This window comes from Gymnoscopelus braueri (assembly GCF_963280865.1).
Source record: "Gymnoscopelus braueri genome assembly, chromosome: 8".
In the NCBI taxonomy this organism is placed as follows: Eukaryota; Metazoa; Chordata; class Actinopteri; order Myctophiformes; family Myctophidae; genus Gymnoscopelus; species Gymnoscopelus braueri.
The window spans coordinates 42,822,930-42,839,244 of record NC_137609.1 but is presented as its reverse complement, the minus strand read 5'-3'; the positions used below and the strand labels follow the sequence as shown (position 1 = coordinate 42,839,244).

At 43.8% G+C, this 16,315-nt stretch overlaps 1 protein-coding gene across 1 annotated transcript in view; it reads left to right on the top strand.

The window, feature by feature from the left end:
• LOC308091088 (actin-binding LIM protein 3-like) overlaps nucleotides 1-16,315 on the top strand; it is a gene marked incomplete at its 3' end in the record, with an annotated part of 92,886 nt that overhangs the window by 3,322 nt on the left and 73,249 nt on the right. Inside the window, exon 2 of the mRNA XM_080436425.1 lies at nucleotides 3,701-3,868. Within this exon, the coding sequence (XP_080292551.1) occupies nucleotides 3,701-3,868 (168 nt within the window). The remainder of the gene's footprint in view (nucleotides 1-3,700; nucleotides 3,869-16,315) is intronic.

The window sequence follows — 16,315 nt, the reverse complement described above, 5'->3', positions numbered from 1 at the left end:
ACGGGAAGACGAATAGAGATAGAAAGAAAGAACAAGCAAGACAGGTCAGATATTCCTAATATTCCTGATATGAGTAGAGTAAAATACATACATACATACATACATACATACATTCATACATACATACATACACACACACACACACACACACACACACACACACACACACACACACACACACACACACACACACACACACACACATACATACATACATACATACATACATACATACATACATACATACATACATACATACATACATACATACATACATACATACATACATACATACATACATACATACATAATATGCATAATGGCAAATGGCAATGCTAAAATAGCAGCAGATTGTGTCGGTTATATATTGTTGTTTAACTATTAACAATACAAATAGGTCAAAATAAAATGGTATCACCCTAGCGAGATTTGCGCTGCAGATATATGGTTCAAAACGTCTTTGTCTGCTTCCCCTGCAACCCCTTCGGGATACCTCAGCCCCTACAGGCTTGCCAGAAAATTAGTGCTGATCTGGTCTCACTAGACAGACAGTCCACACATACTGTACAGGCTCCTGGATTCTCACTAAAACCTGCAAATCAGTATTCTCACCGCATGAGACCAGAGATTGAACTGGCCTGCTTTTGCTCACACATAACAGTAACACACAATAAAACAATTGAACATTGAACACATATCTTTGTATCAATTGCTACAGTAAAATCAGGAGTGTTAACATAGTGTAAAAATGTCCCTTTACGAGTCAGTGTGTGTAATGGGTCCAACTCTCTCAGAGTTAATTAACACTCCAGATTTGACTGTACTGTAGCAATTCAACTTATATTTGTATTACATATTTTTACAGTGTGCAACAGAATGCACCGGAGTAGACTAGACCAGGCTAGACTAGAGTGGAATAGAACAGCATTGTTGTTGCCAAATTACCAGAGCCATCGGAAACTCCTTTCCTTCCTCACTCTGTAAAGTCATAATCATAAAGCCCATTTATACTTGATATTCTAAAAAAAACCTTCTAAATCCTGACCTAAGTTTTCGGAAAACCCTCAAAAATTAAAAAATAATTATGTTGCTATATATATAGCAAGAGCTAAGGTGACACAGAGGTGTTCCTGGCTTGAAAGGTATAACAACGTATAGGTGTTCCAGGGCTAATGGTTAGGACAGGGGTCTGTGCCTTTTGAGCGATGGCAGATGTTGACATATAACCTCATTATCGTTTGTTGTTCACTGTTGTTTGGGATGTTGGGGACAGCAGAAGGGCTAAAGGTTGTGTGTGTACGCAGGAGATTACATTATCAATATCCACTAGTTAATCACATCAAGAGAAATACTGTATAACACACACGCATACATACCTTTCATGCACATGCACTAGCGCACAGTCGCACACACACACACACATTAAATCTCTCTTTTCAGTCTCCTCACTGCATTCACACACACACACTCACGAACACACACACACACACACACACACACACACACACACACACACACACACACACACACACACACACACACACACACACACACACACACACGTGCGCGCTCAGTAGCATGAGCACGCACACACGCACACGCACACACGCACGTGCACCAGCACGAGCACAAGCACAAGCACACACGCACAGGTTTTTCAGATTCCTATCTAGCTGTGTTGCCAGACCCTGTGATGCCATCTGGATAGATTGTGAATGCCAGCTTCCACGGTGACCACACACACACACACACACACACACACACACACACACACACACACACACACACACACACACACACACACACACACACACACACACACACACACACACTGATGGCACTATTGTGTTGCTAGGAAGATTTCTGTCAGGTTTTGTTATAAATTCACACAGCTCTTTATCTTCCTCCCTTGGCCAAGTTGGCCTCTCTCTCTCTCTCTCTCTCTCTCTCTCTCTCTCTCTCTCTCTCTCTCTCTCTCTCTCTCTCTCTCGCCCCCTCTCTCTCCCCCTCTGTGAAACGGAAAGAGAGATAGATACAAAAAGAGCTCTGTATCTCTCTGTTTCACTCTCATTCTCTCCCTTTTTCATTCTTTCTCTCTCCTGCTATCATCAACTTAACCTGTCAGCAAGATGTGTTTGTTTGCTGGGATAAAGTAAAACAGAACAGACCAGACCATACCAGACCAGCACGGCACACGACCACACCACACAACCGAGCAGAATAGAATAGAACATTCATTATTGTGTTCATGAAGTAGATTTGTTAGGCTGCACAATGAGTATATGAGTGTGATTGTGTTGTAAGTAGTGTGACTACTAGCTTTGGAAACCGATTTGGATACCGTCCCAGCATGAAGCACCGCCCTTGTGTCATTGCATTGGTTCTGCAATGCTGTTATTTTTAACATGAATTGTTGTCGAGGAGAGCCTTAGCCGTCAGTCCAGTCATTTCAATAGAGACAAATAATAAAGAGAGAAACCACCTTCACGTCACAGGTCTTATGTTGAGGTCGTTTGCTTTGTTCGGCTGCTTAACTTTTTCTTTTTTACATTCAATTCTAATACAAATCCTGAGTGTAAAACTAAGTTAAATTAACACTCAGGATATTGCAGTGTGGAGACCGGCAGTGAAGAAAGGGCTAGTGATTTAAGTGGGTTAAAGTGTGTTTGTACAAGACTGTATGTGTGTGGGTGAGTGCATGTATGCACCACGCATGCCTGTGTGTGTGTGTGTGTGTGTGTGTGTGTGTGTGTGTGTGTGTGTGTGTGTGTGTGTGTGTGTGTGTGTGTGTGTGTGTGTGTGTGTGTGTGTGTGTGTGTGTGTGTGTGTGTGTGTGTGTTTAGTGGGTCTGTTTCTCAGTAAGAGGGATTTTAACAGTCTCGTAAGTGAGGATCATAAGAGAGGATCAAAGACGTGTAATCCTACCTTGACTCACCTGTCTGTCTGGAAGAAGTAAGGCACTGGAGCAAACAACAAACAGACAGACAATTGAAGCCTTTTTCACTGACATGGTGCAGGCAAATAACATGACGTTTCGATGTCAATACCTCTTCATCAGGATCACCTGATGAAGATGTATTGACATCGAAACATTGTCGATATCTGGAAAACGTTTAAACTCAAGTCCTATCTCTCTAATATCAGGAACTTGGAAGCATGCAAGAATCTGAATGTTTGTTTGAGTTTCAGTTAAATTTTTTGCTCAAACTATTTATTTGTATTTTGCTTATTATTATGTGATGAACCTTTGAAAGATGGCATTAAAACTCATTATTCTCTTGACTATATTTTGTCCTATATATTTTTTTTTAAATATTAAAGTTCTTATAAAGGTGTTTAAAGGATAACCGGCAAACAAGGCTGATATTGTATTTGATATTGTTCAGGTGAAATTCTAAAGATATTGTCACATTATGTCACCACAGTTTATTCATCACTATAGTATGTTAGATCACTAATCTCTTCTCTTCTCTTCTCTTCTCTTCTCTTCTCTTCTCTTCTCTTCTCTTCTCTTCTCTTCTCTTCTCTTCACTCCTCTTCTCTTCTCTTCTCTTCTCTCCTCTCCTCTCCTCTCCTCTCCTCTCCTCTCCTCTCCTCTCCTCTCCTCTCCTCTCCTCTCCTCTCCTCTCCTCTCCTCTCCTCTCCTCTCCTCTCCTCTCCTCTCCTCTCCTCTCCTCTCCTCTCCTCTCCTCTCCTCTAGCCTTGCAGTACCAGTCCAGTCTTTATGGAGGCAACACTAACAGTCCCAGCCCCGTCAGCGCACGCAGGAGTTCCTCCATCGTGTGTGAGCGTTGTAGGGAGGCGTGCCGGGGAGAGGTGGTGCGCGTCAAGAACACACACTTCCATGTGCACTGCTTCACCTGCCAAGGTAACACCTGCTTGCACACATGCAAGCACACACACACACACACACACACACACACACACACACACACACACACACACACACACACACACACACACACACACACACACACACACACACACACACACACACACACACACACACACACACACACACACACACACACACACACACTCGTGTACGCATACACTCACGGAGGCAGCAATTGAGCTGACTACTTGCCTGTGGTGCAAGTTGTCTGTCATGGGCGACGTTCTCACATTGATGCTCTGAAATCAACTAGAGATGCCTTGCTCAAGGGTACTGTGACGGAAGGACCCCCCCCCCCCCCGTGGGCGTTCAGTTAAAGTAAAGTTAGTGCCCACCACCACAGAGACCATGGGTTTTGAATCCTCCACGCAACGGTACCTTCGGCTTGGCCGGGCGTCCTCTGTGTTGCGGAGGGAAGCCTGGGCGGGGAGGGAGATCTCTGTCGCTGCACTATGGTGACTACAGGTTGGTCAGGGAACCTGTTCAGTGGGGTGTGGAACTTTGAGGAAAGCATGAAACGTTTCTCTGTCAGGTGAAAATATGAGATGGTTTCCTGTGCTCTCCCTATAGGATCAAATAGGCGTTAGCAGTGACAACAGACTAGAATACACAGGGAATCTGGAATTGGCATAATGACTAAAATTGGGAGAAAAAACTGAAAGAAAAGGAAGATAATTATTGTCCCAAAAAACGTTCGTAGCTTTACAAGGCCTTGTGTGTTGCAGTCTGGAGATCTGCTGTGCACTGTGCACAGCAATATGGAGGCAGCAGATCTGACCAGCAAACAAAAGGGAATGCACAACACAAATAAGTCAGCTTTCTAGTAGTGGGAGGGAGATGGGAGTTGGCAGAGAGGCACTTTTTGTGAAGCTTCATTGTATTTAGTCACGCACAATGTACCAAAGTCTTGGTTCTCTTGCTCTCTCTCTCTCTCTCTCTCTCTCTCACTCTCTCTCCTCTCTCTCTCTCTCTCTCTCTCTCTCTCTCTCTCTCTCTCTCTCTCTCTCTGTCAGTCTCCCCCTCTCTCTTTCCCTCTCTCCCTCTCTTTCTGTGAGTAACACGCGTGCATCCATGCGTGCATGTCAGAATGGATTTCATTGTAGACGTACTGTACTGTGTGTGTGCGATGCGCATTTTGTGTGCATTTACATGCGGGTGCTCGTGTGTCGGTGTGCCCGTGTCCCAGCAGTGAGCAGGTGGGGCAGAACACACATATATAGACAGAGGTCTGAAGTCAGCAGCTATCGCTAGCGTAGCAGTGCCGTCAGCAGCTTTGTATAGGCGAACAGCAATGTATAGCCTCCTTTTTTACGCAGACCTCAAAACCACACAGTCCCTATAAAGCCTGCATGGGGGAATCACAGGTGTCACGATGTGTTTCCCATCAATTTGCGAGGGCTATTTGAGTCTATATCACAGTGGTTCTCAAACTTTTTTCAATTATTTTTCATGTATTTGGCCGCGGACAGTCCGGACACCCTTCTGGAAAGGTTTTGTGCCAGGCACCCCCCCGAAGTTGTGGGGCACCAATCAGGGCCCAGTATGCATGCAAACATACTCTGGTTTATCACCAGAGGCCTTTTTTGGGAAATGCAGGTTCCACACAGTTCACAGATTCTAGACTAATATCTACACAGTGATATTAGTCTGGCCATGCCAGGCTAGTAGTCACCCACCACATGTGAAGGTAGTAACTTGTTTTGGTACATTTGGGGAATTTGATGTGCATTGTTTTTTCCATTCAGCCTCTCCAATGTAGTGCTTAAGGTTTTTTTTTAGTAAACAAAACTAAGAGTCTAAGAGCCCCGCTATAGTGGCCGTGCTGCACCTTACACCCCAATTGGACATGTTGACCAATGATTAGCGTTAGAGGAATGGCCATGGATCACAACAATTTGCCTAGTACATCCTGCAAAGCGAGTACATCCAGCAAATCTTGTGTGCACATTTTGACATGAGAGGGACACTAGAGGAAAAGGTCATGGGGTCACTCAAACAGTTAGGGCTCATCCTCCAGGGAGCATGAGTGCGCTCGACAATATTCATGGAAAATCTGTCCATTTGATTTTTAGATAATTGGTGCATGCAGTCTGACATTTTTGGCACTAGAGCAAAGGCCATTGGGTCACGAAAATCAGCAGGGGCCATTATCTGGGGAGCGTGAAGGTGCACGGCACATTCCATGGCAATCCAATCTTGTTTGTGGCCTCAAAGGACATCAACTGGAGAAGTGGAGAACAATCAACTCCCACCACATAGGCCTCTCTATCTATGTTTCCCTTTCACTCATTATGCTCTACAACCCCCCCCCCCCCCCCCACCTCCCTCTCTTTCTATCTGTGTGTGTATGTATTTTCCAAGCTGTGAATTTGTGGGAGTTTACAGTACAATGGCTCTCTGTTTGGTAAACAATATAATCTCCTGTTGGAGTGACCATTAGAAACTGGAGAGTCTTTAGCTTGCTGGAGAGGAGAATATAGGAGAGGGGAGAGGAGATGGGATTTTTGTTTTTGATTTATTTATTCAGGGGGGAGGAGAGGAGGAGAGGAGATGGGAGACAGGAGAGGAGGAGAGGAGAAGAGGAGAGACGATGCTAGAGAAGAAGAGAAATGAGAGAAGAGAAGAGTGGATAAAGGAAGCTGAGAAGCTAAAGGGAGGGCGGTTTAAAGATAAACGGTTAGAGGAGAGTGCAGTGAAATAGATAGGCGAGGAAGAGAGGAAGATAGATGGGAAGAGGAGCTGAGACCGTAATGTGTGTGTGTGTGTGTGTGTGTGTGTGTGTGTGTGTGTGTGTGTGTGTGTGTGTGTGTGTGTGTGTGTGTGTGTGTGTGTGTGTGTGTGTGTGTGTGTGGGGGGGGGTGCGGGTGGGGTGTATGTGGAAGTGCGTGTTCATCTGCGTGTGTGTGAGACCGTGTTGACTTTGAAATTTTCTTAGTTCTACTGGATCTCTTTTCCACTCCAAAACATTTTTGTCTAGTTTTTATTTGTTGATGAAGTTGTTGATATATTTAGTCATAGTTTTAGTCATCATAGCTTAGTTTTTATTTCGTTTTTATTTCGTTTTCGTAAGTGAAAAAAGGTAGTCAACAGACATTTTTCGTCATAGTTTTAGTTGACGAAATCAACACTGGTGCGAGAAAGTCCTCCACATGGCCACAGCCAGGTGAAACTTCTGTATTGATGAAGAACTTGCAGTGGTGGAAAAAGTACTCTCATTGTACTTAAGTAAAAGTATCAATACTGCAATATATAAATAATAATATATAATAATATATAAAAATAATCGCGACATGTTGTGAGCTTGTAGATCGGCTATTTTCAAACAGCCTAGGTATAAAATAAGGCTAAAGCGGTTAAAATGTATGTTTTACATGTAATAAATTAATTATAAATCTGCAAAGTAACTAGTAACTAAAGTTACAAATGATTGTAGCGGAGTAAACGTCCAATATTTGCCTCTGAGATTTTAGTGGAGTAGAAGTAAAAGTATTGAATATTGGAAATACTCCAGTAAAGTAAAAATACCTCAAAATTGAATTTAAGTACAGTACTTGAGTAGATGTACTTAGTTACTTTACACCACTGTGAAGAAGGAAACAATTCCGAAGCCCTAACTAACAGAAGAAGAAAAGACGTGTCTCCTGTCTGCTCTCCTCACAGGAAGCGTCATGGCGTCCCACGTTGATGATGTATATTGATGAGGACGGACAGTGTCAGGGTGGCAGTCAGACGTGTGCTGGATGGACAGATCGATAGTCTCAGTGATACCTCCCCTGGGGTCCCTGCTGTCTCATCCTCTCTTCCTCCGTCTATCCCCCTCTTTTCATTCAGTCCTCCTCTGCTTCTCTTTCTGCTCACATACTGCATTTCCCTTCCTCCTCCTCCTCCTCCTCCTCCTCCTCCTCCTCCTCCTCCTCTTCCTTTGATCTCTCCCAGAGCTCCCATCTATCCTTTCTTCTCCCACTCCAGCACCACACTGTCCTCCTCTCACCTCTGCTCATCTCTTATTAGTGTGTCCTGTGTCCTGTGTCCTGTGTCCTGTGTCCTGTGTCCTGTGTCCTGTGTCCTGTGTCCTGTGTCCTGTGTCCTGTCTCCTCTCCTCTCCTCTCCTCTCCTCTCCTCTCCTCTCCTCTCCTCTCCTCTCCTCTCCTCTCCTCTCCTCTCCTCTCCTCTCCTCTCCTCTCCTCTCTCCTCTCTCCCCTCTCCCCTCTCCTCTCCTCTCCTCTCCTCTCCTCTCCTCTCCTCTCCTCTCCTCTCCTCTCCTCTCCCTCTCCTCTCCTCTCCTCTCCTCTCCTCTCCTCTCCTCTCCTCTCCTCTCCTGTCCTTTCCTGTGTCCTCTCCACTGGTCTAAAGGCATCTTGTCATAAGGACAGTCAGTAAGGACATGGAGTAATCTCAGCCTAGTGGATATAACTATGATTAACTATGACAGGTGCAAGGTTTCAGTCTCATATTGGAGGCGATAGTGACAAAAGCAGTTACTGTAGCTCGCTGGACTCACAAGCCCAATGTACAGGGTTTGAATCAGTCTTAATGCCTACAATAGGACCTCCAGTTTTGATATGTATTCAGCCCGGACCCCTAATTGATACGTTTTAGTTTTTTTTATCTCTGGGACCCCAATCTACCCTTTAAAATCCTCAGTGTTAATTTACCTCTGAGAGTATTCAAATGGAACCATTACAGACCAGTAAAGATCCAATTGGTTCCTATAACTACCAATCATTTAGCTGCATGGGGACCCTCTGGAACCCCCTCAAGGAACCCTGAGGGTCCCCAGACCTTCATGTTGAGAACCACTCTCAATTTTCTCAACTTTTCCCTCTCTACTTTATCAGCACACTGTCCGTCACCGCTGTGCTTTCAAACACTGACACCTGCAAGTATGACTAAATACAGCTCAGTGCCAATTCACACATTGTTCCACTTGCTTCTTTCCGGCGTCTGACTGAGACCCACTGTGGGTTCAAGGTGGCGTGTGCTAGTACAGCATGCTGGGAGTGAACAGGCGGTGCTTGCAGTATTAGTGTACATTCAGTCATCCAGATTCCAGACGGTCACGGACGATTCGGCTGTTTCTTCCAAGGACAAAACTCTGGAGGGATAACTACACACCGCTACAATACATTGACTGGCAACCGCACTGACTCACTTTGTGAATGTGCGTGCATGCGTGTGAGGGAGGCAGGGAGGGATGGAGGGAGAGAAAGAAAGACAGACAGAGAGAGAGAGTGAGAGAAAGAGAGAGAGAGAGAGAGAGAGAGAGAGAGGGAGAGAGAGAGAGAGAGAGAGAGAGAGAGAGAGATACAGTGTGCATATACATCCGTGGCTTTTGTACAATGTGTATGTGTGTGTCTGTTATTCTATTCCGATGTATATAATGTGCGTGCGTTTGTGCGTGCGTGCGTGCGTGCGTGCGTGCGTGCGGGGCCAGTGCAATGGTGCATGTTCATGCTCAGTGAGTGTCAGTTCATGTGTGTGTGCATGACGTGCACGCTTGTGTGCGTATCAAATCATATAAATCAAACACGATGAGCCAGTCTTTGTGTGCACAGAGCCTCCAGGAACTGTGTTCCATCTTTTCAAAATCCATTGCTCTTGTTGTCTGTCTCTCGCCATTCATCCCCTTGTGTCTTTTTGCTAACGCTGTGGGCAGAAAACATTGGAAAACCCTAAGCCAGTGTCAAGTCGTTACGTACCGTCTCTCTGCCAGTTACAGTAGGCGTGTGTGTGCGTGTGCGTGTGCGTGTGCGTGTGCGTGTGCGTGTGGCGTGTGCGTGTGCGTGTGTGTGTGTGTGCGTGTGTGCATTTGTGTGTGCATTTGTGTGTGCGTGCGTCAGTCCGTGCATGCGTGCATGCGTGCATGCGTAGGCCTGTCTTCTCATTATTTTGCTGTGTGAGGAGGAACATAAAATAATTTAAAAAAACATTAAAAATAATATATTAGTGCTGGCAGAAAACGTTCCCAAGTATCACTGGTCAGGGAAATTATTCTCGTATAGTGGATTCTCTCAAAGAAGTTGAATTAACGTCTTAGAGGTAGTTTAATGAATGCCCGAGTAGTAATCAGCGGGACAGAATTGAGTCAGTCAAGGTAATAGGGTCTTCGGTTCAAAGTGTTCCTATCTTCTTTAGTATCGATATTATTGCTTAATACGGATCGTCTGAACCGAGTAATTCCGTCGTTGACTAACCTATAATGATGGTTCAGTATTAACCATACCAGGGCAGCCTAACAGGCGTGACTGCATCATTGGTCATTCATATATTCCTGTTAAGGAAATGCTCAAATAAGGGTTAGGGTTTGAATCAGGGTTGGGTTAACGGTTAGGGTTAGAATCAGGGTTGGGTTAACGGTTAGGGTTAGAAACAGGGTTGGGTTAATGGTTAGGGTTAGAATCAGGGTTGGGTTAACGGTTAGTGTTAGAAACAGGGTTGGGTTAATGTTGGGATCAGAATTGGGGTGAGGTTTAAGGGATGTGGAATACCTACAGTACATATGTGTCTGCACGTCCATCCCTCCAGTGCTGCTGCCTAATAGCCTAGAGCAGCCTCTTTAATTACACCACGCTCCCAGACAAAAAAAATCCAGCTGAACCCCCGCCAGCTGAGTCGAACAGAAGGAAGGCAAGATAACGGAGACACACAGAGAGAGACAGAGTTTGGCAAGGCAGAGTGAGGAAGGAAGCAAAAGATAATAGGGAAACAAGCGTAGCAGGGTGTGTGAGGAGAACAGGGAACAGAGAGGAATGTAATAAGAATTATAGTGTAACAGCGTGGTACGTGGGACAGCATAAGAGAGATAGAGGATGGTGGTGGTGGGGGGTGTGGTGGTGGGGGGGGGGGGGGATGAGATAGAGGGAGAGAACGAATTTGAAGGAGAGATGGGAAAAGAGCGGGACAAAAAGAAAGACAGAAAGATGGAGAGGAGAAGGGGTTGAGGGAGAGAGAGAGAGAGAGACGGGGGGGGGGAAGCAAGTCAGTTAAGTCTGTGGAATTCAATTCAGTCATTTTTCATGTGCTATTAACTTTAACTCCACTGACCTCCTCTCGCTCAATTATTCCATTTTAATTTTAATGGGGAGGTTTTTACAAATTTGACCGACCACTGTTTCTTAACAACCGTTTATGCAATACTACACACACACACACATACACACACACGCACACACACACACGCACCCACACACACACACACACACACGCACACACACGCACACACACACGCACGCCACGCACGCACGCACGCACAGAATAGAAGGTGAGAAGAGCACAGAGGGTGCTGCGTAGCATCAAATTAGCCTATCAAACTGGGTGTTTATTCCAACCCAGAGCTAATTGTATTACATTTATATCTATTGTGGCGAAAGAATAACAAGGCAACAATCCATTTTCGGCTGTTTTGCTGTACTCTCTGGCACTAAATGCTAATTCGAGCTGCCTGAATGCACTCATTACTTTCAAACTCTGCTGCATTTTGCACAGAGCGGATAATCATCGGAGATAGAAAACCAAACTATATACCGTATAATAACTCTTCCAGACTGGACAGAGCCAGAGCACACAAGGCATTGCAGACTTGCACACGTGCTTTACTCTACAACTTATTGCAAGGGCATAGGCTAACTGTGATTCAGTTTTTCCACAGTTGAAATCTTGTGATTGTAGAGCTAACATGGAAATGATTATAGCTATTATGAAAATAAATATTGGATTATCTCAAATAATTGCGATTAAGCGATTATGTAATAATTGTGACAGGCCTATGTAGAGCGGTGTTTCTAGGCAACACTAGGACGAAGTGAAGCCAGAACTCAACTCAACTCAAAGCACATTTACAACAACCAAGGTCGACCAAAGTGCTGTATAAGGTCAAATTAAAAAAACAAACAGACAAGAACAGGAGAAAAGAAGCAAACAAATAAAAACATTACACAACTGGAGTGTAAAAGAGGGCTAAAAACAGCGTTTAAAAGTATACAGCAAGGGCCAGGGTTTACCACAGTCAAACTCAAACAGAGTTAAAGGCCAGGGAGAAAAAAAGGAGGACGTCAATGATTGATAGGACCTAAAGTGTCAAATCACACTATAATTCAGTTCTGCCCTGTGCCTGTCAGAACATTTTGTGACCCAGGTGTGGGCCCTGGCCAACTCACTGCTGACAAACACTGCCATAGAGGGTATATGTCCATCTGCGAGAATTGTTCTACCATGTCAGGGGTCACTACCCAGACTGCCCAGGGGTTGCAGGGTTCCCTGCCACGGTCTCCGCAGCTAGACAGCTGGTTCTCTGGAGAATGACTGAGCTGACCGAGGCTGTTGGCGATATAAAATGTCAAACTTGGCCCAAAGTTGTTAATATTACCGCTGTGCTCTGTCCACTCTGGTGCGTTGTCCTAATAGACTGTTCAACAAACAGAAATAAAAGTCAACAGTTTGTTATTTTATTGTTCTACTTCCATAATGCCTCAAGTCACATGACAGACATATTGGCTATTCAGTCTTCATCTGTGTTGTCAGTCACCATTGGCACCATTAGAATCTTTTCCATTCATCTGTATAAAAACAGAAATGTCATATTTGCATCATTATTTCCACATCGTTGTCCACTCTCTTTTAACCACTTTCAACCTGGCATCCCTGTTTTGGGTCAAACAATAGAAAGAAAATGTGCTCAGCTATTTTTGAATGATTTTGAAAGTATACAATTATTAAGGATATGGCCTGTTTTGGCCATAGTAATTATGTATTTTGATTATTGGTACTAGTCCTTGTCAGTCATTTCTTTGTATATTTCAGTAATAGGCTTTGTATATTTAAGTTATTTGTCAACTTTTGTTTAGAAAGCCCAAAAGGTAATCTGAAAATGTCATGATTGTGGCAGCCCTAGCGGTCAGCATTTCTGTCTTCTCCAACACAACGGCAGTACAATCAATTCACATAAACTGCTGTCAAATGGACCCTAATGTAGTAAATACCGCGCCAGCAGAGGAAAGGAAGGGAGTTCTAGCTTATTCACCACCTCTCTTATCGTATAAGATATAAGATATATCTTATCTTATCTCTCCATCCACCTCGTTTCATGTTTTTGTGCTTTAGCTTAGATTGCACTTTCTGCTCTTCTGATTCTTCCACCGCTCTCAATCTGTTTTTTTAGGGGGGCCTTTAGTATACAGTGGAGATAGACAGGAAACGGGGAGAGAGAGACGGGGAGTGACACGCAGCAAAGGTTTACGGGATCGGGATTCGAACCCGCGTTATGTGGTATGCGCCTGGACCGCTAGGCCAGCGGGCGTGGGCGCCCCCCACTCTCAATCTGTTTTATGGATGTTTTAATGCTTTCATCTTCATGTTGCTCTTGTTTTTATACTATTGTGAAGCACTTTGGAACCTTGGCTGATGGTTTAAAATTCTAGTTTTGGTTTATTAGACTACAGCCAACTGGTGTTCTTCAACAAGTGGGGCCCTGTCAATTCCCTTGAGAAATGCCATTGACCTGCCATTGGAGACCTCGCAAACCCTTGACCCTGTCCGACCGCACCTGTTGTTCTGAATACTTGAGGTCTGCTGCATTTAGCCTACTATGTGTGCTGACTCAGCACTAAGCGCATATTTTCCCCATGCTAAATCAAGTGCTTCCTCATTCTGGATCATCATCTCAGCGATTGGCTCCAATCAGTATAGGTAAAACGATTACATTTGAGCAATTAAATAATCAGTTCAGTCATGTATGATTTAAACGTCATATCTAACTTACTTTAGAACTTGTGAATGCATGGTTAGTTTTTCTTACTGCTGGATAATCATGGATAATCAATTTCAAGATATATACCTATTTTGTAGAAAACAAGACAGAGTCTAACAGTAGCCTGGTAAACCACCCGGTCGTGGAATTCAATTTCATTTTCATTCAGCAACCTTCCCTCGTGAAATAAAATGCAATGTGATTTCCAGGGGGGGGGTTGGTTTACCAGGCTATAATAACAGTGGGGCTCCCATATGGATCTTGGATTTCATGTGTCCAGTATGATGCATCTACGACACATAACTCCATATTTGGGCAAGGTCTTTCAGCCCAATCCAGCTGCCATTCATCCATTACAATTGTTTTAATTTAAATTGAAATATAAAAAAATATATAAAACATCCTGCCCTGGACAGACACAGACAGACAGATGGACAAACAACAGCCCGACAGGCAGACAGACAGACAGACAGACAGACAGACAGACAGACAGGCAGGCAGACAGGCAGGCAGGCAGGCAGGCAGGCAGGCAGGCAGGCAGGCAGGCAGGCAGGCAGGCAGGCAGGCAGGCAGGCAGGCAGGCAGGCAGGCAGGCAGGCAGGCAGGCAGGCAGGCAGACAGACAGACAGACAGACAGACAGACAGACAGACAGACAGACAGACAGATCCATTCCTAGACGCCCCCCCCCCCCCCCCACAGAGCTATGCCATAAAAAGGACAAACTAAGGGAACTGTCCCATGGTCTGAAATATGAATATGCTGGAGTTGCTCTCTTGAGAGGGCAAGTATGAGCAGCTCCAAGTCTTGCCTGCTCGTGGCCATATTAAATAGCTTCTCACTTAGACGCTATTAAACGTGTGCTGTGGGCTGTAATGGATGGGGAGCTGTGTCTGGGGATGATGGGCCGTTGCTGTGCTTTGGGATTCTGTGTTTGTCTCCATAGATGAGACCATAGATAGACCGTAAAAAAATATGGACAACGTTACGCCATTGCTTTCTATAGACCGTAAATGAAGCCTATTATTCAGCGATTTCAAATCCGCCATCTTTCTATATCAGGTCCGAAATGCAACCGGAAATTAATGCCATTGGCTGCAACCGCAGCGAGGGCGGGTCTTCATTCAGTAGAACCAGTAGAAACCCTAGAAACATACCCTACGTTATCATTAATTTTCTAATTAATGGGACCATAATTTACTAAACGCACATGATGATTTAAAAAAGACTTTAAACTAGCGATTGAAAACATAAAGTTTTTATGAAAAGGTTTACTAAGGTAATAAAATCAAGTGAATGAGACAGAGAAAGGAAGAGAGCGTTTAATGCTGCAATCCATAACCTTTATGTCCTACAGTACCTTGAACCCATGCATCTCCCATGTGTGAGACCAAACAATGGATCATCCTTGCTTGTCCAGGGGGAGATATTGCGCCTCTGTATGAGCTTCTGGCAGTACTATTTGTCAACCAGTAGACCTGTGTGTCCTACTCAACATCAGGGTCTACAATTCTCAGTGGAAGCATGTAGGGAGACCACCTCCAACCACTGCAATTGTTATTAACATGCTCTACAATACACATTGGTTAAATAACGTTTTATTCATTAAAATAAGCCTGGGAATACATACAGTAGCACAATCGTCAGTATTAATTGAACTACACAAATGAACCCTTACAGGTCCATTTGGTTACATTTTTCCCCCCTGGATTTACAAATGGATAAATTAACATTTTACAGTGTATATTAGTGTATATATTACATATATATATTACTGGATGTACGTGTAGTATATACACGTGTGTATTTACACACATGCATTATGCATGCATGTGTTTGATTATGTGCATGTTTTGCTTGTGTGCACAGTGTGTGGGTGTGTGTATGTATGTATGTACGTATGTGTGTGTGTGGGTGTGCGTGTGCATGTGCTTTATGTGCGCTCGCTTGCTTGCACGCGTGCTCAGTCCTCTTTTAGCCACAAGTCTCACATTATTGTGAACAGCATTAGTTCCAGTCGGACAGAGAAAGGTCAGGCTGGTATTTTAGAACAGCAGCCGTTTCACCACCAAGAGACAGAGAACACACTGGAAACCTTTGATTTTTGTTTAGTACTGACAATGATGGCTTCTGCTGCTGAACTCTACAGCCTGACCAATGCCAGACTAATGTTTTGACCAATATACATAAAAATGCACTCTGGAAATCTATTTAAAAAACTTTGGCTTGATTAAAGTTTCTATTTGAGAACATTTAACTTGTTAAGAAACAAATAATATATATTTTAAAATTAAGTACAGTATATTTATTAAACTTCAATGTATGAAAAGAGCATTTAACTTAAACTAACTAATTATAAAATGCACTAAACCGAACTTCCTTTCATTTAACAAGTTACTGTATGCCCTATATTCAAAACAATTCATGAATAGAAGGTCTTCAAAAAAGTCTAATAATGACTGATATATCAAGAGGTCAAGCGTTCTTTATTTATACTCAAAGGTAAATTCTTTAGCAGAAAGGAAATACAGCAATCCCAATCAAAAATGTTATATAGGGCAAACCGATATATCGGTCGGGCTCTACTAAAATCTATTTGTTTTGCTGCTGTGAAAGAGAGCCATTTGGAATCCTGAGGCTGATGACAGTATATCAATACGGGAAACTCATTAATTAT